General features: G+C 46.8%; 1 protein-coding gene and 1 pseudogene across 4 annotated transcripts in view; one reads left to right on the top strand and one right to left on the bottom strand.

Moving 5' to 3' along the window:
- Mapk14 (mitogen-activated protein kinase 14) overlaps window positions 1-20,388 on the bottom strand; it is a 52,960-nt gene that overhangs the window by 21,837 nt on the left and 10,735 nt on the right. For 3 of the 4 annotated variants that reach the window (XM_040732407.1, XM_005084902.4, XM_005084901.4), the window contains exons 2-4: window positions 14,660-14,789; window positions 11,300-11,358; window positions 293-404 (exon numbers count right to left, since the gene is read on the bottom strand). In XM_040732407.1, the coding sequence (XP_040588341.1) occupies window positions 293-404; window positions 11,300-11,358; window positions 14,660-14,789 (301 nt within the window). Of the gene's footprint in view, window positions 1-292; window positions 405-11,299; window positions 11,359-14,659; window positions 14,790-16,979; window positions 17,084-20,388 lie in introns of those variants that run through there. The other variant, XM_040732406.1, reaches the window with a different exon arrangement.
- On the top strand, window positions 7,774-7,882 carry LOC121134401 (annotated as a pseudogene).

The following is a 20,388-nucleotide window of genomic DNA, read 5'->3' as shown; positions in this document are numbered from 1 at the left end:
AAAGTCTCAGTATCACACGAGGCAGATACCAGCGTGTACCAAGAAGCTACTAACTTTTCAATGCAGCTAACAGTGCTCCTCTCTCCCATATTCAGACCAAAGGATCAAAGGAATTAATTACATAGCACTTACACTTGCTTTATAGTCAGCCTTGGCCTGGGAAATACAAGAGCAGCAGGGTTGATTGATTCTAAGTTTTCCTTAAGAACAACTGTCTGTTCTAAGTCCTTACTAGACAGGAAAGAAGGGAGACTACACTTCCCCACATGACAGATACTGCTATTGCCTGTACCTTCAGCCCTCGGAGGATCTGGTAGATAAGGAACTGAACGTGGTCATCGGTAAGCTTCTGACACTTCACGATGTTGTTCAGGTCTGCCCCCATGAGATGGGTCACCAGGTACCTAGAATCAGAAGCAGAGTTACATCCAGACCCAGTAAAGACCACCCAGGAGGCACCACAATGACAGGCAAAACTTGCTGCCACTTGCAAGCTGGCAATGTAATCTGACCACATCTACACCCACTCCTGCTTGCTGTGCACTCTTCCAGGTTCTGAAAAGAAAACAGCAAAGATGGAGATTACAAAGACACATGGGCCACTGTAAGCAGTTTTGCTTCTCCTCTTTTCTCAGACAAGCCATATGTAGCTCACGCTACTTCCAACTTAACTAAAGATGACCTTGAGTTCCTGATTCCTGCCTCTCCTCGCTGAATGCTAGGATGCCGGGCGTCCCTGTGGAGGTTTGATGAGAATGGTCTCCACAGGTCTGCCTTTGAATGCTTGGCCTCCATTAGTGGACTCTTGGGAGAGATGAGGAGGTGTGCTGGCTGCTTTCAGCCAACTTGACACAAGCTAGAGTCATCAGAGAGGAGGGAGCCTCAATTGAGAAAACGCCTCCTTAAGAGCGGGCTGTAAGCAAGCCTGTGATCATTTTCTTATTTAGTGATTGATGGGGAGGGTCCAGCCCATTGTGGGTGGTGCCATCCCTGGGCTGGTGGCTCCAGTTCTATAAGAAAGCAGGCTGAGCAGCCAGTGAGCAGCACCCTCCATGGCCTCTGCATCAGCTCCTGTATGGAACTCCTCCAGGTTCCTGTATGACTTCCTGTCTTCCCAGCTTTTGATGATATGGAACTATGAATGAAGTACCACACCCCCACCCAGTTGCTTTTGGTCATGGTGGCTCGTCACAGCAAAATTAACCCTAACTAAGACAGGAGGTGTGTCCTTGTTGAAGGAAGTGTCACTGCAGGTAAACTCCCACACCAGCACTGCCCCCACCCATCTCCTGCCTTAATAATGGACCCTCTTAAAAACCCTCTAAAACTGTAAGAGGTTCCCAATCAAATGCTGCCTCTCTAAGTTATCTTGGTCATGGCATCTCTTCACAGCAACAGAACAGTGAGGGCAATCAAACCCAGGGCTTCAGGAATGCTAGGTAAGCCCATCATTTTTTCTTAGTTTTGCAAGAGAAACACCAGCATAACTAACTGCACGCCCATAATAAAGGACCACACACTTGCAATCTCATCGTCGTATTTTTACCTCATTGTAAATCTATGTTATATGTAGACTAGGTTGGCCTTAAATTCACAGAGATCTGCCTCTGCCTCCAGAGGGCTGGGATTAAAGTCGTATGCCACCAATGACTCAGGATTTTGGTTTGTTTGTTTTTTAATGTGCTTTGGTGTTTGACCTCCATGTCTGTGTGAGGGAGTCGGATCCCCTGAACCTTGAGTTACAAACAGCTGTGAGCTGCCATGTGGGTGCTGGGAATTGAACCTGGGCCCTCTGGAAGAGCAGCCAGTGCTCTTAACTGATGAGTCATCTCTCTGGCCCTATGTTGTAGGTTTTAAACAGGCGTGTCCTTGGATTTTCAAAGCATAATTTTCTTTTTTTCAGGAATGACTAGCAAAAGGCTATTTATTGGCACTACCTTTGCATTTCCCTTAAAGGAAGAAGGAACAGGAAAGGGCGGTCCAGAGGTTCCTTCTCGAAGGTGTGGTGCTGCCTAGTAACCCCGCCTTTATGTGGTATGACCAGGAGGAGCGACTGCATTCAAGTCCAGCAGGTTTGCCACAGAGATTCCAGACCCAATGTCTTCACCCCAACCTCACCACAGCACCCCGCCCATATGGGGACATAGACAGCAGAGCAGAGGCGCAAGGCTGCGTCTGTAAGTGGGGCAGGTGTTTCTCCTCCATGAGAGAAAGCTCAGCAGCTCCTCACAAAGCCCAGGTGGGTCTACTAGCGTATGAAGCCTTGACCTGGTCGTGACTTTAAAGTGAGATTTTAGCTCATTTCCTAAAACTTGCATGTCTATACTGCCTTTAAGGAAAAGGATGAGCTCTACATGTTTAAATGAGGAGGCAGGAAGAATGGCTTATCAGTGAAAATGCTTCCTGCTCTCCAGGGAACCTCAATTCTGTTCCCAGAATCCATGTCAAGTGGTTCACAACTGCCTGTAATGCCAGCTCCAGATAAATACACACCCTCCCCACACACAACCAAACTACACTGAGAAACCCTGTCTCAAAAAACAAAATCAAACAAACGAGAATGTAATCAAAGGCAGCTGTCAAGCCTGATGACCTGAGTCCCATGTTCGGGGCCCACCCCATGGAGAGAACTGGCTCCTTCCTATAAGCTGTTCTCTGGCCTCCACCTGCATGCTGTGTGGCATAAAATTTGCTCACACACACATGCACACATAAACTAATAAAACTTTAACATTTTACTAGATGTCATAATAACGAAGGGTACCCATCTCTGGATAATTTAACTGTTTCTCAATACTGAAGAAAGACTGTCATGAGCACAGCAGGGTCCCCTCCTAATCCCAGTCACTCATATTTGGTAGTGCTGAGGACCGGACCCCGTGTCTCGTGCATGCTGGCAGACACTCCTACTGAGGTGCACCCCCCCCACATCCTTCTGCCCCCCTCCTGAGTCTGAGTGCTGGGATTAGACGCGTGTAACCCAACACCTACTCCAGGAACTTTACTTTTAGCCTCAAACTGGCATATAATCTGATAAATGTAAGAGCCCTGAAGAGGGTGACCCATGGTGGATTGGGAAGAACCAACTCCCCCAAATCGTTCTCAGATCTCTGTATGTGCATCACTGGACACACACTACAAACATACAGTCACACATAATAGTTAGGTACACAGCCCCTGTGTAACTCTCAGTACCTTTCTCTAACACACGACTGTATCGGATGATCTGGGAGATGTATATAGTGGGTGCGGTGCTTCTGATGTTCTTATCACAGACATTTCTAGGAGGGTGAGACTGTCATCTCCATAGGCAAAAACACCACACTGCTCCTAGGATACAGCAAAGTCAACTAAAGCACTATTTATGGCAGAATTGTTATTTCACTCCACGCTGTTCCCACAAGATCCAAGATCAATCTATGACCATCAAGTATCAGGTTGTGGCTCATATATGGAAAAAGCTCCAAAGCAACTCGTACAGCAAGGACAGGAGCAAGCCCACCCAAAGGTACTGCTTCCGGAAGATAGGTCACTTCTCAGATCAGTGAGCAGGGTGTGGAGAGGCAAATGCAGATGAACTCACTTAGAAGGTCAAGCCTGGTTCCACCCCAGCATCATGAAAGCAAGATGGATAACCCGAAAGAGGCACCACCAGAGCCCGTGTCTCTACAGCATCTGACGCTGTCGAGCACTCTCAACGGCAACGGAGAAGACACGCTGTTCTTCTTATTCAGCTCCTAAAATGAGTCCAGGAAGGCTGGAGTGCACTACAGCAGTTGGAGAGCTATCCAATACCCCGTCTTTAAAGATTAGGTGAGACTGTTTTATAAACTAAAGGCCAAAGGGATGACCTCACATCTTCAATCTTGCTTCTCTCTTGTGAAGGTGGTGTCCTCTAAACTTAACACATCCCCCAGTGAAACCAACTGCACTGGACTCAGGGTTGGCAGTTCTCAGAACTCTAGACTGAGTCCTGTCCCAGAGTCTCCTTTACTAAGTTCTGCCCGGGTGATACCTGGTTGTCAAGATTCTCTGGTCTGAACCGTTTGAAAGCACAATACAATGAAGGTTAAAAAAAAACCCAAAAAACAAAAAACCCTGTTGTTGTAGCCTGAAGCCTTCACCACCACTGGCTCTGTCCAAAGCGATTACAGAAAGGCAGAGCATGTCTCCCTATCCTAAACCAGCTCCAGGAGCTGACATCCAACCACCAGTCCTCACCTCGAGGGCAGGGTGCTTCTTTTCAAAAGTACAAAGGGGATCATAAGCCCTCCCTCCCTCCCTCCCTCCCTCCCTCCCTCAGAGCAAGACAGAGAATCCCTCCAGACCAGTACTCTGTCCCAGTCACCTCTGACCTGCGCACTGGGTTTCCCACGCTGGCTCTAACACAGCATGCAGCTTTCTGCCCAGGATCTCTGCACTGACTGATGCTCTGTCTGGGACGCGCTTCCCCTAGATTTCTATGGGTTGGACTCGTTTACAACCAAAAACAATGACATTATTAGTTGTGTGTGTAGGGCAGAGGACAACTTTGTAGAACCCGTTCCCTACCTGTACAAGGGCTCCAGGGACTGAACCCAGGTCAGGCTTGTGCGGCAAGCACCTTGACCCTTGACCCTTGAGCCATCTCTGCTCTCTACCACTTCATATTGTGTACAAACCCCACGTCCTTAAGAAGGCCTATCCTGTCTGAAGCCATGCTACTACCCTGGCTTACCACTCCTAATTCTCCCTTTCTTTTTACTGCAGTCTGCTAGCATCCTACCTATTTCCTTCTTTATAAGCTCCTTATCACTGGTGTGTACCATGTTCAAAACCAGCAGGGTTATGCCTTGTTCTGTGTAGTACCTAAAGTATCCACAAGGGCATGGAAATGGCCGCTGGGATAACTCAGAGCAGCACTGGTAAGACAGGATGACAGGATGACGGGTATTTTACTGGAAAGATGCATGTTCAGGTTTTTATGTGCATGAGCACCATTAGTCCAGAGTGTTCTATCACAAGGGGCGGAAGAACCACCCAATAGCCAAGATGGTAGGTTAGCAAGCTATTTTACAGCACATCACTCTTACACAAGCACAGATTACTAGGTGTCCTCTCATTACCAATACCATCCAGACTGGAATCACTATTCCAAAATATTCATACTGTCCATGGTGGAGGAAAGACACACAGCCCCCAGCATGCTGCCAGACAGCCACAGTACCAACAGCTACAGAAGGACAGCCGGAGGGTGGCCACGCCAGCCACAGATGTTGGTTGGGCCTGAAGACAGCAGCAGAAGACCCTCGTTTAGCTAAGCAGACGGGTAAAAGGACACAGTGGAGACGACTAAAGCAAGGGAACCACAAGCAACCTGGGACATGTGACAGGGCACACACACCGCAGGAAGCAGCTTTGTTCAATCTGTTTCCTCACCTGACATTCAATGATAAATCTACATCAGTGTGGTCAGATGACAATGTTTATGTCCAAATTCTCTGAGCCGAGACACCACTAAAACCCAGTTAATAATACCATAGGCAGTCTGTACAGTTTAACTCCAGTCACTTGAATGGGCCATAGGTTTTGGTTTTTGTCTGTTTTGGTTTTACAAGACAGGATTTTTCTATGTGATCCTGGATGACCTGGAACTTGCTATGTAGACCAGGCAGGCCTCAAACTTAAAATCTGCCTGCCTCTGCCTCCAGAGTGCTGGACTTAAAGGTATACACCACCACTGCCTGGCAGGCCATGTTTATGAACAAAAGTGTTTGCCAGGAATCCAGAACAGAAGGAAGATGACAGCACCTACTAAAGAGGAGCACCTGGTTTTCAATTGCTATACTCATCCAGTTCTGACCCTGTTAATGTGGATTCAGGAGAAAACCTACATGTGCTAAAATTAAAATTAAACCCTCTTGAGTATCTTGGAGTGTCTTTGGGTGTGGTTACTGGGGAGGGAGCTGAATGGAAGCCACATCACATAAAAGCAAAGTTTCTCACCCCTTTCTCACCTCCAGGCCCAGGACCCTGTGGTCTGTCCTCTGGGACAACCTCCTTAGCTTACAAAGTTCTGAATAACCTAGCCCTCCCGTCTCATTTCAGCTTCCCCAGTGTACATCTGTGTGTGTCTGTGCCTGGTGTCTCTGGAAAGTGGAGTTACGGAGTTGAGATCTGTGCTGTGGCCTGGGAAACAAGCGTGGCGCTCTGCAGGGCAGCCAGGACTCTTGCTGCTGCAGCTTCTCCAGCTCCACTGCCATGACAGCACCGCAGTACCTCACCCTCAGCTCTCTGCACACGGACCGGCTCTCCTTTCTTAGTCTCCAACCACACTCAGCACCAGCTCAGGGACTATTTGCACAGCATCCTCTGGGGTCATCCCACAGCTGGGCAGGTTGGGTAGCCCTAGCATTCCGTACCTGATAGGTTCTTGCATCCATTTCTTCCACAAATAATACCTGCAGGGCCTGCGGCTGCTCCAAATGCTAACAACTCAGGAAAGAAGGAAAGCAACCTCTCCAGCAGACTTACAAGGGGGCAAACAGAAGCATATCTGACAGCATTGCAAAGAGCCAAGCAGAGCAAGGAACACAGTGACCTGGGGTCACAGCTTTTGATCAGAAGACCCTGGTTAGTACGGGATTCCTAGGGAAAAGAGAGCCAATCAGCAAGTGTGGAGACCAGGCAGAGGTTTTGTTGGGGATATGTTTGGTTGTCTGTATTAGAGGAAGAACACAAGGAGAGACAAGTAAAAAGTGAGTCACACGAGGTCAAATCGTGCAGAGCTAGGTCATAGGGGAGGGTAGGCTCTCCAAATCCACACTATAAAACATGTGGTCATTTAAAAGTTGCTATTCTCCATTCTCCATTAATAATCTCAACTCAATGTTTATTTGCCATCTTTCCTCAAGGATGAGAACTCTGTCTATCAGAGGCAGACATTCAAACACTGAAATAGAATCCATAAAAGCAAACCCAGAATCTTCACTGACTTGATGTCTTCAGTTCTAGTTAACTGAACCAGAATGCTCAAGCTCACTGGGGGACTGTGCTTCCCAGAGGTACAAGGCCAGCCTAGTATCAACTGCTCACTGGTCTTCATCAAAATGAGGGTCAGAGAACCCTGCATCTTCTAGATCACAGCAGAATACAAACCTCCTGTGTCTCTTCATGAACAAAGCAGAGACTGGTGTGGCTAAGTTCGTGGAGGCAGAGTGCTTGCTTAGCATGTGTGAAGCCCTGGGCTCCATGCTCAGCACGATATACACTAGGTATGGAGGCTCCTGCCTGTTATCCCAGCACTGGGAAGAAGGCAGGAGAAGCTGGAGTTCAAGGCCATCCTTGGCTGCATAGTGAATTTGAAGTCACCCTGGGACACACGAGATCCCATCTCAAAACTGAACAGAGATGCAGAGGAAGGCAGGTCTGTGAATTCCAGGCCAGCCAGAGACACACAGTGAGCCACCGCCTCAGTGAATGAGTGAATAAAGAAAGAAGCAAAGAAAAGGAAGGGATGAGAAGCTATAAAACAGGGAGGAAGCGACTTGGAAGAGTCATTTCCACTTAACCCATGACAAGTCAGTTCTCTTGAAAGTTGAGGAAACTGTCCTCAAGAAGAGTTCAGCTCGGGCAGAGAACCACTATGGTTAAGAATGGTTGGGAGACAGATCTCTGTGAGTTCGAGGCCAGCCTGGTCTACAGAGCGAGTTTCAGGACAGGCTCCAAAGCAATACAGAGAAACCCTGTCTCGAAAAACTAAAACTAAAACAAAAACAAAAGAATGGTTGGGAGGTCTACGGCCATGCTACCCTGAATGCACCCAATCTCGGAAGCTAAGCAGGGCCAGGCCTGGTTAGTACTTAGAAGGGAGACCACCTGGGAATACCTGGTGCTATAGGCAAAAACAAACAAACTAGGAATGGCTAGGAGAAATTGCAGCTCTTTCTGGACTTGATTTTAATACCGTCTACAGACACTTGATGCATTTGTAAATATTTGCCAGCATGCACACCAATGAAGCCTACACCAGCAAATAGTACAGGCAGTAACTGAGAACACCTAGAGAAGTGTGTGTCTGTAAAGTGTGCCACCTGCCCAACCACGTCACATAGCACTCAAAACTACATGTGCTCATTTCCCAAGTCATCCCAGTGCCTACAGGTTGCTGGTCATGTACAAAACAATTCCCTTCTTGAAGGTATACATGGGCTTAGAGATGAAGCAAAAATCTGAATCATGATGAAATGAAAAGCTATCTCTGAAACAAAAGGCACAAACACAGGAAAAGCATAAACAAAAGTCAACTGTACAACTGAAAGGCGATTATAGCTTTTGCTAATTAGCTTAGGAAATGCATATCAAAATCAGAGCCTGCTCTGTATCCAGCTGTATTGTTGACTGCCCGGTTTTTCTCAGTGGACACAGGCTCTGGCATACGCAGCAGCGGTGTAACACGGGACAGTCACTCTGCGATTATACTGCAGAAGTGTGTTCTCTTGGGTGTGCTCTACACTGACTGGAGAGTACAGACAGGTGTTAACTGTTACTGTTGACTGCTATCAACATCATACAAAGTCGGCATGTAAATACTTTCCTAACCGAAATCTCAGGTCCCACTGTTTCCAGGGAGAGCATGCGCTAGCTGTCTTGGAGGTGTTCACCAGGCAGCACCCAAGAGCTGCTCAGTTCACAGAAAAGCTGGATGAGGGAAGGCTCAAGGGTTAAGAACATAGGCTGCTCCTGCCCAGCACACTTATTGTGGCTCATAACCACCAACAGCTCCAGTCACAAGATGTGACCTACACAGACACTAGGTATCACACACAGCCACTTACATACACATAAAATAACAAAAAATATAAAAAACAAACAAAAAACCCTACAGGCCAGGTGGTGGTGGTGCACCAGAACTCAGGAGGCAGAGGCAGGTGGATCTCTGAGTTCAAGGCTAGTCTGGTCTACAAGAGCAAGAGCGAGTTCCAGGACAGCCAGGGCTGTATGTAATACAGAGAAACCCTGTCTTAGGAAACAAACCAAACCAAACCAGCCAACCCCGAACCAAAACAAAAAACAAAACAATACCACCACCACTAAAACACTAACCCAAACTAAAAAACAAATAAACCACCCAAACCAAGAGTAGTTAGAGCCCAGCTGGAGGTGAACAGAGAAAACAGTGCCTCTGGCAGTCAGGCACTTGTTGAATCCATCAATGCAAGTTTACTTTACTGGGGACACACTGGCAGTTGCTGGGCTTCCCTATGGGTAATAAAACTACAGTCAGTAAAATTTAACTCCTCAAACTGACAGCAGCCGTCAGTAAGGCCTTTTCTATGTAAGAAAAACAGGCCCATTTTCCATACTAGGATGCTCAGTTAAACTAAGCACAATACTTGCTAGTCCATAAATCTTTTTTTTTTCCTGTTAAAGTCTATCTATCCTCATCAAAAGCCTTAGGTTAAAATTCAGTCCCAACTCCAATGTTTTCCAGAGTAAGTCACAGGAACCTGCAGGAGCATTTGTTCCTCATTTGGATTCCACAACAGTCTCGTTTCCAACCGCAGCTTGCAGCGGGACTCCATAGTCTATGCTCAGCTGTGTGCGGAGCCTCTGGCAATCCTTGGAAGCCTGTGTTCTGGTGCTGAGACAAGGCTGCGGGAACAGCCTGTCATTCATTCTTGGTTACTATTTGCTTCCTAAACGCTCATTTGCGGGGTCAGGTTATTGTGGCTGAGTTCCTTCCTGTGCATCGGCCAAGATGCCTCTCCTCCTCTCCCCCACCTCTGCCATTCACTTGCCCCCTTGTCTCTTCCCTTTTCTATAACGGTAACACAGGTGAAAACATCTGCCTGCTTGTTTTGTGGGAAAAGATTAAATGGGATTGACACACCGCCCAAAGAAAGAGTGGAGAAAAGCTGGCTCTGCACTGGGAGCATTGGGAGTGAAGTGTTAAAATCTGGATGGTGAGTGACTCCCCACCCCCATAAGGGTGCTATTAGGAGCAGTGAAACCTCTGGGCAGCAGGGGTGTGGCTTTGAAAACTGGAATCCTGGTCCCTTTCTAGCCACGGAATGAGTAGTTGTTGTTAGACCAACATTCCCTACCATTGTTACCTGGTGACTCTAGCAGAAGCCTAAAAGTCATGGGCCCACCTCTCTGTGACTTAGAACCTCTAAAAACTCTAAACAACTCTAAAAACTCGAGATAAAATTACTAGCACAAACAGTTCAGAAAGATCAGCAGTGACTTACAATTCTGTTTGGCTTTTACAATAAACATCCTTTCCACTTAGGGATGCCAGAATCCCAACAAGACCAGCTGTGTAACTGTGCCTAAGGGTTTCTGCTCTTACAGCACAGTGTGTCTGTAAAGCAGGATAGGGCAACTTAAGGGAGAAGGTGTACTCTGGCTCAGTCACAGCGTACAGTTCATCAGAGTGGAGTCAGTCGCAGGCACCTGACCACTCTGCACCAACAACCAATCAGAAGAGTTAAGACGCTACTGACCAACTTGCTCTTCTCTGTCCTACACTCTGATCCCCAGCCACAATTTGGATGGTTCTTCCCACCTCTATTAATTCCCTCAAGACATCCATCCCCACAGGCATGCCCAAGGCCAGCGGTGACTCTGGAGTCTATCAGGTTGAAAACAATGCAGGGTGTTAAAGACACTAAGAAAGCTGTGGTGGGGAGGCCGGTCTTGCATAGGACACCTGCTGGCTTCAGTCTTGCTCTCACAGAGGTCACGCAGCCTGTGAAGGCTTTCCTGGAGAGTGGACACGCCTCAGGAGCCATCAGAATGGTCCCCTCTGAGGTGTAGAGTTACTTCTCTACCCCCCGGCAGTTTTCAGTGGTGACTGGCCACTAACACATCAAGGCACTACCTCTCCCTCCTCCTGTTTTATTTCCCTGACTCTCCACTTCTGGCTCCCAGGACTCCCAGGCTTGGTTTCCAGGAGGTGCCAGACTGGAAGAAATCTTTTCCAACCTGGAGGCTGTGCCATCTGCCCCAGCACAAAAACTTTCAGGGACCAGCATGTAGCTTCGGGATCACCTCCCCTATCCATGAGGGGTCAAAGAGGGAAATACCTATGTGGACTATCATTTTAGGAAAAGAAGTTATAGTCAAAATTCCCTAGACTTCCCCTCTGTGGAACTGTCCGAAGAGCTCATCGCTCGCTCTGAGTGGGCCACACTGTGCCTGAAATGAGCCCAAGGTGACAGCAAGCTCTCCTGAAGTCTCATTACTGTTGAGTGGTGCTGTGGGCTGCTCACCCCCACCCTCCAGCTGAGGTGACAAATGCAAAAGATTCACTCACACGTCGTTGAATTCCTCCAGGGACCTTGCGGGTGTAAACACGTCCAGCAGACCAATGACCTGCAAGAACACATGAAAACAAACAGTCGGAAAGCAGCGGGCTCCTTCGGTACCCATCAGGCCCTCGGTGGATGCTTGGCACTCACTTGCCTCCCACACCATTTCTTTTTGGGGGGTTGGGGTGTGGCCCAGGCTAGCTTGGACTGATCTTCCTGCCTCCACCTCTCAATGCTGGGATTACAGGTGAGTGCCACCACTCCCAGCCAAACCCAATATGTAAGCCACCAAATATTACCTTAATATATTGGTATTATTGCCACATTAGTCTCAAGATAACATTCTTAATTAGTTGATATTTAGATCAAATGATGTGAAACAAAATAGAGCTGATAGCAGTAATGTATGTCTATAGGCCCGGCCCTTTAGAAGTGAAGGCAAGAGGATCAGGAACTCAAGGCCATCCTTGGCTACTGTGAGTTTGAGGCCAGCCTGGGCTATGTGAAACCCTTTATCAAAAACAGAGTCACAAAATACAACTCATGCAAACCAGCTTCCTGAATAACCTACTTTTAGCAGCAGCCTTTGAATAAAAACAAAATTAAGCCATTCCAATGATTAAACTAACACAAGAAACAAGGAGCCTGGAAAGGACAATGGGTAAAAGCACGCTGCTCTATCTCTCACCAACTTTTAATACTTACACTGAGACATCTCTCCAGGCCCAAGTCTTGTTCTTTTTTTTTTTTTTTTTTTTTTCTGAGGCAGGGTTTCTCCGAGGCTTTTGGAGGCTGTCCTGGAACTTGCTCTGTACACCAGGCTGGCCTCGAACTCACAGAGATCCGCCTGCCTCTGCCTCCCGAGTGCTGGGATTAAAGGCGTGCGCCACCAATGCCCCAAGTCTTGTTCTTTACTGCTAGTTTTTGTTATTTTGGGAAGAGGGGGATTTTAGCTGAGGAAGCGTCCCCATCAGATTGGCCTGTGGGCACATTTTCTTGACTGCCAATTGATGTGCATGGGGCCACCCTAGAATGCTGGTCCTAGGTTCTATCAGACAGCAGGTTGAGCAAGCCAGTAAGCAGCACAAGTAAACAAGAAGTCAAATTCTTAGACAGGACCTTTACAGCAAAGATTGTTAATTAGTCTACAATGGTCCAAAAGGTGCCAGTCTGAAATAATACATTTTTACTAAACTTTGCACCCACATAAGCAACCTCGTGCTCTTCACAGTAAGGTCAGACCTGGGCTCCTGAGACAATCTTGGAGGAGATATGTAGTCCCCGAAGACAAGCAAGCAAGCTCTTTCCTAACTGCAGACAGCTAAGGATTCAGCTGGAAGGCTGCCTCTCAGTAACGGCCCTCGCAGCAGGTGGAGAAGCCTGCTGAGTCTGCTTAGTCACAGAAGACGCCCTCTAGCTGCCTTCCCACACAGTGACTGTGGCTCTGTCGCTTGTTACCATTAGAATTTTCTTTTTGGATAAAAGACTGAATATTTGTTATGGTCTTTAAGAGCCTGATTATGGCTGTTGCTATTCTCTTTGGAGGCCAGTCAAACTTGCTGAAAGTTTTGTTTTTTAAATATTAAGAGTGTGTGAGTGTGTGTGGGTGCATGTGTGTGTGTTTCCTCAGAGGCCAGAGGAAGCACTGGATCCCCTCAAACCAGAGTTACAGGCAGTTGTGAGTCACACAATGGAGTTGCTGGGAACTTCTTCCAGAGAAGCAGGTGCTTAAAGTCACTGAGACATCTTTCCAGGCCCAAGTCTTGTTCTTTACTGCATAAAACTGTTTTGACATTTTAAGTGCCTAATAAATGTTTGCAGAATAGTCTGAACGGTGAGATGACTTCTACATTAAGTCTTCTGGTCTTTTCCCATTTTCCCTTCACACCAAAGAAAAAAAACTGAGACATTCAACCATATGCCTACTTTGTTCAAAATACAAAAAAACAAAACAAAACAAACAAACAAACAAACAAAAAAACCAAGCAAACAAAAAACCCCAAAGCAATTGGGCTGGAGCAGCTCAGTGGTTCCAAACAGCCAGGGCTACACAGTGTGACTGTGTCACACAAACAAGCAAACCTTTTTTTTTTTTTTTTTTTTTTTTTTTGGTTTTATGAGACAGGGTTTCTCTGTATTGTTTTGGAGGCTGACGGTCCAGCCCGGCCTCAAACTCACAGAGATCCGCCTGCCTCTGCCTCCCAAGTGCTGGGATTAAAGGCGTGCGCCACCAACCCAGCAACAAGCAAACCTTTAAAAGATGCAAACCACCAATATTTGAGCAACCGGCCTTTGCTACTAGAACCTGACCACCCTGAAATACAAAGAGAGAGTGCCGGGGGCTGGAGAGATGGCTCAGGTTAGGAGCACTGGCTGCTCTTCCAGAGGTCCTGAGTTCAATTCCCAGCAACCACATGGTGGCTCACAACCATCTGTCAAGAGACCTGGCGCCCTCTTCTGGTGTACAGGGATATATGCAGGCAGAACACTGTATACATAATAAATAAATCTTTTCTTTCCCTCAATACATTTTTTTATATATTGAGAAAAAGCACTAGCACACAAAACTGAAACTCATCTTCTGGGGTTGCAGAGTGGCTCAGCCATCCTTCTAAGGGAGAGAGTTCTGTTCTCAACAACCAAATCAGGTGACAGACTCCAGATCCAGGAGATCTGATGTCCTCTTCTGTCCTCTACGGCACTGAACACATGTGCATGTACCTCCACATGTACACAAACATGTACACATAATGTAAAAACTTATTAAAAAAGACCTCCCATCTTTCTTTTAAAATCATTTTGTGTGTATGGTGTTTTGCCTGCATGTTATGTCTGTGACCCACATGAGGCCAGAAGTGGGTATCAGATCCCCTGGAACTTGATTTACAAACCATTGTGGGCCAACTCGCACAAGCTGTCCTTTGACATCACACGCGTGTGCACACATGCATAGCATACCATAGCATAAAGAGATACATGCAAAGAAAGGTATCGGGGTGGAGAGAGGGCTCAGCAGTTAAGAGCACTGGCTGCTCTTGCAGAAGAGCCAGGTTTGGTTCCCAGCACCCACATGATGGCTCACAAGCACCTGTGACTCCAGTTCCAGGGGGTCTGACATCTTCTGGCCTCCAAGGGCACTGCACCCCATGACACACAAAAACTCAAGCAGGCAAACACACAGCACAGAAACTACATATGATTGTTTTTATTAAAATAAAAATTAAGAGCTTCTTAAGCTCTGGGAATAAGAGGCATGACCCGTGTCCTCAGGTTGACCTGACAGTCCCACGACACGGCAGCGGCGGCACTTAGGCAGCACGTCTGTCCACCTGCAGTGAGGCGGACACGGGACAGGGGTAACTCACATTCTCGTGTTTCATGTGCTTCAGCAGGCGCAGCTCTCTGTAGGTCCTCTTGGCATGGATGATGGACTGAAAGGGTCTGGACAGCTTCTTCACGGCCACACGATGGCCCGTCTTTGTATCAAAGGCAGCACTGAGGAGGGGGACAACAAAGGGCCACCATTAGAAGTACCCCAAACACCGTTACAAGCCTTTCAAGGCCACTTCGTTTCCAAGTTAGATGTGTGGCAGGACACAAGAAGAAAAAGAGAAACTAAGATAAAGACTACAATGACTCATCGCCCACTGCCCAGAGAAGGCTCCAATTTATTCTCGATGCTTCTTCTGTCTCTTCTGCGCCCACATCAGCAGTGTCAAGTGCTCCCCAGAGACGTGCACACAGTAGCATTTCAGACTCTCCAGACCCCACCTAAGGTCCCCGACACTCAGCTTGCAGCTGTTTCCTGAAAGCAGCCAGAGAATAAGAACCTACAAAACGGGCGTGGCCATGTTATAATGAACTTCACAGCCTGTTTAAAGGAGACAACACACTGATAATCTCTGTGTACTGTGCCCAGGGCTCTCTGTTGCCTTGTTGGGCACTTCATAGACTGAGGTACAGTGGGAAGGGGGGGGTGCAGACACACTGACATTTATAATAGTGATGGACACAGTGACCACAGAATAAAACCCAAATGGGAAAACAGCACCATGACGACAGCGCAGCATCGCCCTTAGCTAGGATGCTGTGCTCAGAACTTTCTGCCCTTACTCCAGGAGTCACCCAAACCTACATGGATCCTCACTTATTAACTGTCAATTTGATTTGTGTACCACTTTTGGAATTTTCCAGCCTTTCTGAGTCTTCCTTGTCCCCCTCTCTGTGGCAGTAAGCTAACCAGACACTTCTCTTGCAGTCCTGCCATCAGAGGGCGCTCTCTCTGCACAGGCCCTTCCCTGTAGGCCATGCGTCTTTGCACAAATTCTTCCCATTTGCTTTCCAAAAGCCCCTGCTTGCTCTTCTGAAATCCTCAGCTCTGCTGCTGTTATCTGTTGACTAGACTTTTCCATCACCCACCAAAAGTTTGTCCTATCAGAGAGAATCCCTCCATTCCCAACTTGTGTCAACATTCTTGGCAACTACAACATCCAAGAGGGCAAATCCAATGTCCTGTTTCCTGACCTCTCAGGAAACTCCACCTCTCTTGCTCCAGCGCCCTCCCCACCCCCACAGCTCCTCCTACAGTTTGCTTTAGTTTACTTCACCTAGACTACTGCAGAGCTGCTAACCTAATCATCACTGTCTTTCCAGTCTCCAGTCCCCTAATTGCTCAATGGTGATAATCACTCCCTTGTACCCTTTCCTTGGATAAAGTCTAACCACAGGTGACCCCAACCACTTAATTACCCATGTCTAAATCCAAGTAACTGTGGTTGAAGGAAAAACAATGTATATAATCAGACTGGTTGAAATTTTAACTTCTGAGCATAATTTCATATGCTGTAAAACAGTATCACTTTTTTCATCAGGTCATTATCTACTCTAAAATAATCACTTGAATTTTTGCTTCTCAATCCTCCACCCCCACACCCCTTTCCTTGAGAAAATATAAGCTACAAAAGGAAGTTCCACCTCTTCATCCAAACCTGTGCCCCAGCTGTCCTTGGCCAATGCCCTCTCTCCATGGCCTCTCTTGCTCTAAGGCATCCTCTCTGATCAAAACCCCAGACTGAGTGTTTTGAAGCCTTCCCACATCTCAGTGACATTCCTCTGCATCCCCCTTCTTCCCTTGTAACACTGGATCACACTACATGCCAATGCGTGCGCGCGCGCGTGTGTGTGCGTATGTGTGTGTGTGTGTGGTGGATGAGATAGGACGGACAGAAAGACAGAAAAGGACAGGGACAGACTGGGAATTGAATCCAGGGGACTGGATGGAAGGTGAACCCTCTACCACAGAGCTATAAAAAACCATCTCTTTTCTGGGTCACTCATTTCAGAATATGCTCTAGAAATTTTCCATCTTCATTAACTTCTTTTGATTACTCCCCACAATAGTTAAAAAGTTCTCCAAAGCTTACAGATCTCCAAATTCTCAAGATATGGGAGCCATTCATTTTAGCTTCACCTGAGGATTTAGGAAAATGCCTGAACACCATCATAGATAGATAGAGCTGAAAATCAGAAATTGAAGATCCAATGGTTTGTATTTTCTCAAACCCTTCAAACTCTATACAAGAGCTCCTAACCTACACCTCTGCTCTTCAAAGTACACTCTGGGACCAGAGGCCCCGTGACCAAGCCCAGTGATCACTTTTCTGGGTTAGCATCTGGCATTGTTACCACTTCCCCTTCCTCTCATGTCCCCACAGACATCCTCATCCGCCTTCCACAGGCTTTCCAGACCGTCTCTGCATTGTGCACTTCTGCTTAAGCTCCTGATAATGGAGTTCTCCCAGGGATGGCCTGTGTTCTCTCCATTCTCCTCCTGATGACCTCCTCTATACCTGTGTTCTACACGGAATGTCCTCCACAGGCGGTTAAACACTGGTCCCCAGCTGGTGACACCACTGTTTCCTTTTGTTGTCGTTAGGCAAAGTCTCATATAGTTCAGGTTTGCCTTAAACTCACTATACAGCTGAAGACAACCTTGAGCTCCTGATGCTTCTGCCCCTACCTCCGGAACTCAGGAACCAGAGATGTGCCACCATGTCTAGTTTGAGAGAGTTAAAAATTTAGGAGGTGGGAGGGCCCAACCAGATGGCTCAGAGGATAATGGTTGAGCCTAACAACCTGAGTTTGATTCCTGGAATTCAAATAGTAGGAGAAAACCAACTCAAAAGTCCTCTGACCTACACACACACACACACACACACACACACACACACACACACACACACACACACACACACACACACACACTGTTTCTTATGTTTGTACTTGGGAGGTGGAATTTAGCTGGAAGGAGCTTGCTTGGATTGGTCATCTTATCTTTTCAGTCCCCATGATGATCTGCTCAAGTTTATGGGTCCAGGCAACCACAGACTGAACTCTGTCAAAGTAACCTTTGCTCCTTTAAACTACTCCTGTCAGATCTTTGGTCACAGAAATGAGAAAATTAACCTCACAGCCCATGATTTCAAGTTAAATGCCATCTATAAATGTAAGACCCCCCACAAAGCCCCATCTCTTCCTGAAGCCCTTTCCTTAGACAGCCACACAGCAGGCAGTCCTGGGGAAAGACACAGGAGCACTGAGAAGGTCCACAGCTGTTCTCCTGCCACTGATACACCAGGTCAATGGATGTCCATCCAGCTGCTCCAGATAGACATCTGAATGTCACCCTTTCTCAGCAGGAAAAGGAGCTGACCACCAGGCCTGATAACTAAATTCAATCCTACCTGTTGTCCTCTGCCCTGCACACGTAATCTCACTCTCTCTCTTGCTCTTACACACACACACAGAATTTCAAAATAATAAATAAGGCCGGGCTGTGGTGGCACACGCCTTTAATCCCAGCACTGGGGAGGCGGAGGCAGGCGGATCTCTATGAGTTAGAAAAGGCCAACCCGGTCTACAAAGAGAGTTCCAGGACAGCCAGGGCTGTTACACAGAGAAACCCTGTCTCGAAAAAACCAAAATAATGATAATGATGATACAGTAATCCATGACTCTTCTAAATTCAAGGCATTTCCTTGGTGTAGAGAATAAGATGCAAATTTCCTAGTATGGTCTAAAGTTCAGATGAGATGGCCTGGTCTTACTGCTCATTCCATTAGGACCATGACCTTCCTTCTCCCACCCAAGGCCTGCTCTGGGTGTGCTGGCTTCTTTCAGTTCCTTAAACTATTTGGACAGGCTGCTACTATAGTTCCTGCACCACTACCCTTAATCCACCCCACATTTATATCTTTATTCTTCAATACTGGTTTAATCACCTCCCTAGGGAGGCAGCTACCTGGCCTGAGCACTCTGTGATCTTCAGTCTTTATGCTCTGTGTTTCCATAAACCCCTAAGAAGACAACCTTCCTTCTCCAGTGTCTCTGAGTCCTTGCTACTCTTTAAACTCCATTCTCTAAACTGGTTTGAGAGTGGGAAATGGCCATGGCTCCTACATGATGTGGCTTCTTCAACCTCCACCCTGAGCGTCCTGCCTGCCTCATGCAGCCCTGGTAACTGTCCTCCCCTCAGGATGAGCCTGCAGGAAGCACAGAGGGCCAGCAGGAGTGACTGCTCGTACAAGTTCAGCTCAGCTGGGCAAACGGGACAGCTGTCCGTTAGGAACACCCACCCAGGCTATTCAATAGCGGCTTCAGAGCGAGGGATGCACGTTCTACCCATCTGACTCCACGAGCTGGCCAGGGTGACAGTGACAGATGCTTCACTGGGACCCAGCAGCCCCCAGTAATCACAATGACTATTATATGTTTATTTACCACCCACCAGGTAGTTAAACAAGCACTGGGCTCTGGAGGTAGACTATCTGGGTTTTAATACCAGCTCTCCTATTTAATAACCGTATAACCATGAGGAAGTTAATTAAATTCTATCAATGTCATATATAAAATAAGATGATGTTTGTATCTAATCTAAGGTACTAGCTTTTATGGCAGGTTTAATAAAACCCTAATTTTGTAAAACTCAAATATCAGACATTAATAATGTCTGCTATTACCATCCATCTTGGGCATCTTGAAGGCAAGAAGTGCATCTGTTTCCCTCGACATCGTGGTACAAAGAGTTTATCTTAAACACAGAGCATTCTCCAGAACTGCTTAACAAAAGGCATACCAAAAAGTATTTTATACTATAGTTATTTTGAGATAAGAAAGAAAAACCTCAGTTTCCTCAATTGGCTCTGAACAGTTCCCTCAGGGCTGGACACATACTGGAAAAGCGTTGGTCAATAAGGTGAGCTGCACACCCTCTTTGTTTTGAGACCAGGTCTTGCTAAATTGTCTACACCTGCTTACATCTGTGATCCTCATGCTAGTTATTCATGTTTAATGCTGTTGCTTTGGAGGCTGTCCTGGAACTCGCTCTGTAGACCAGGCTGACCTCGAACTCACAGAGATCCTCCTGCCTGTGCCTCCCAAGTGCTGGGATTAAAGGTTTGTGCCACCAATGCCCAGCCCTAGTGTCTAATATTTTAAAGACTAAAATATTAAAAAGAACCTTTAAAATGTAGATAAAGCATGCTTGTAGTCCTGGCAGAGGAAGAGGCAGGATTGCCATGAGCGTCTGAAACCAGGATAGTCTGCAGTGTGTTCCAGGCCAGCATAAGGGCTATACATCTGTCCAGCTGTGTCAGACAGACAAACGGGCATGGGAGCTGCTAACACGTCCAGTTTCTTTGTTCCCTTGACATGCTCTTGCTTTTCTAACATTTCTATTTTACTTAAGATGGGGTCTCACTATAGAGGCCTGGCTGGCACAAACATTGTATTTTTAGGATTTTGAAAATGCTATCTACTGAAAGAAGATAGCAGAGAAAGGGACAGAAAATACCAAAGATGCTAGGGAAAACACTACCTTTAGTTTGAACTTAATGCTAATATCCTGAATAAGCTTTCTTTTCCAGAAACACTTACAGACCCTAAGTGGGTCATGAGAAAAAGAAAACAAAAGTCATTCACAACATCATAGAATCATCCACACACCCAATGACATGCATTCTATGCCAGCTGTCCCATCCGTTAAGCTTGGGACCTTGCCAGTGTTCTCCGATGTGCCCCTGTAAATAACGAAGGT

This window comes from Mesocricetus auratus, unplaced genomic scaffold (assembly GCF_017639785.1).
Source record: "Mesocricetus auratus isolate SY011 unplaced genomic scaffold, BCM_Maur_2.0 Super-Scaffold_100027, whole genome shotgun sequence".
Taxonomy (NCBI): domain Eukaryota; kingdom Metazoa; phylum Chordata; class Mammalia; order Rodentia; family Cricetidae; genus Mesocricetus; species Mesocricetus auratus.
Note: the sequence above shows the minus strand (reverse complement) of the source record. Positions and strands in the feature narration are given on the sequence as shown.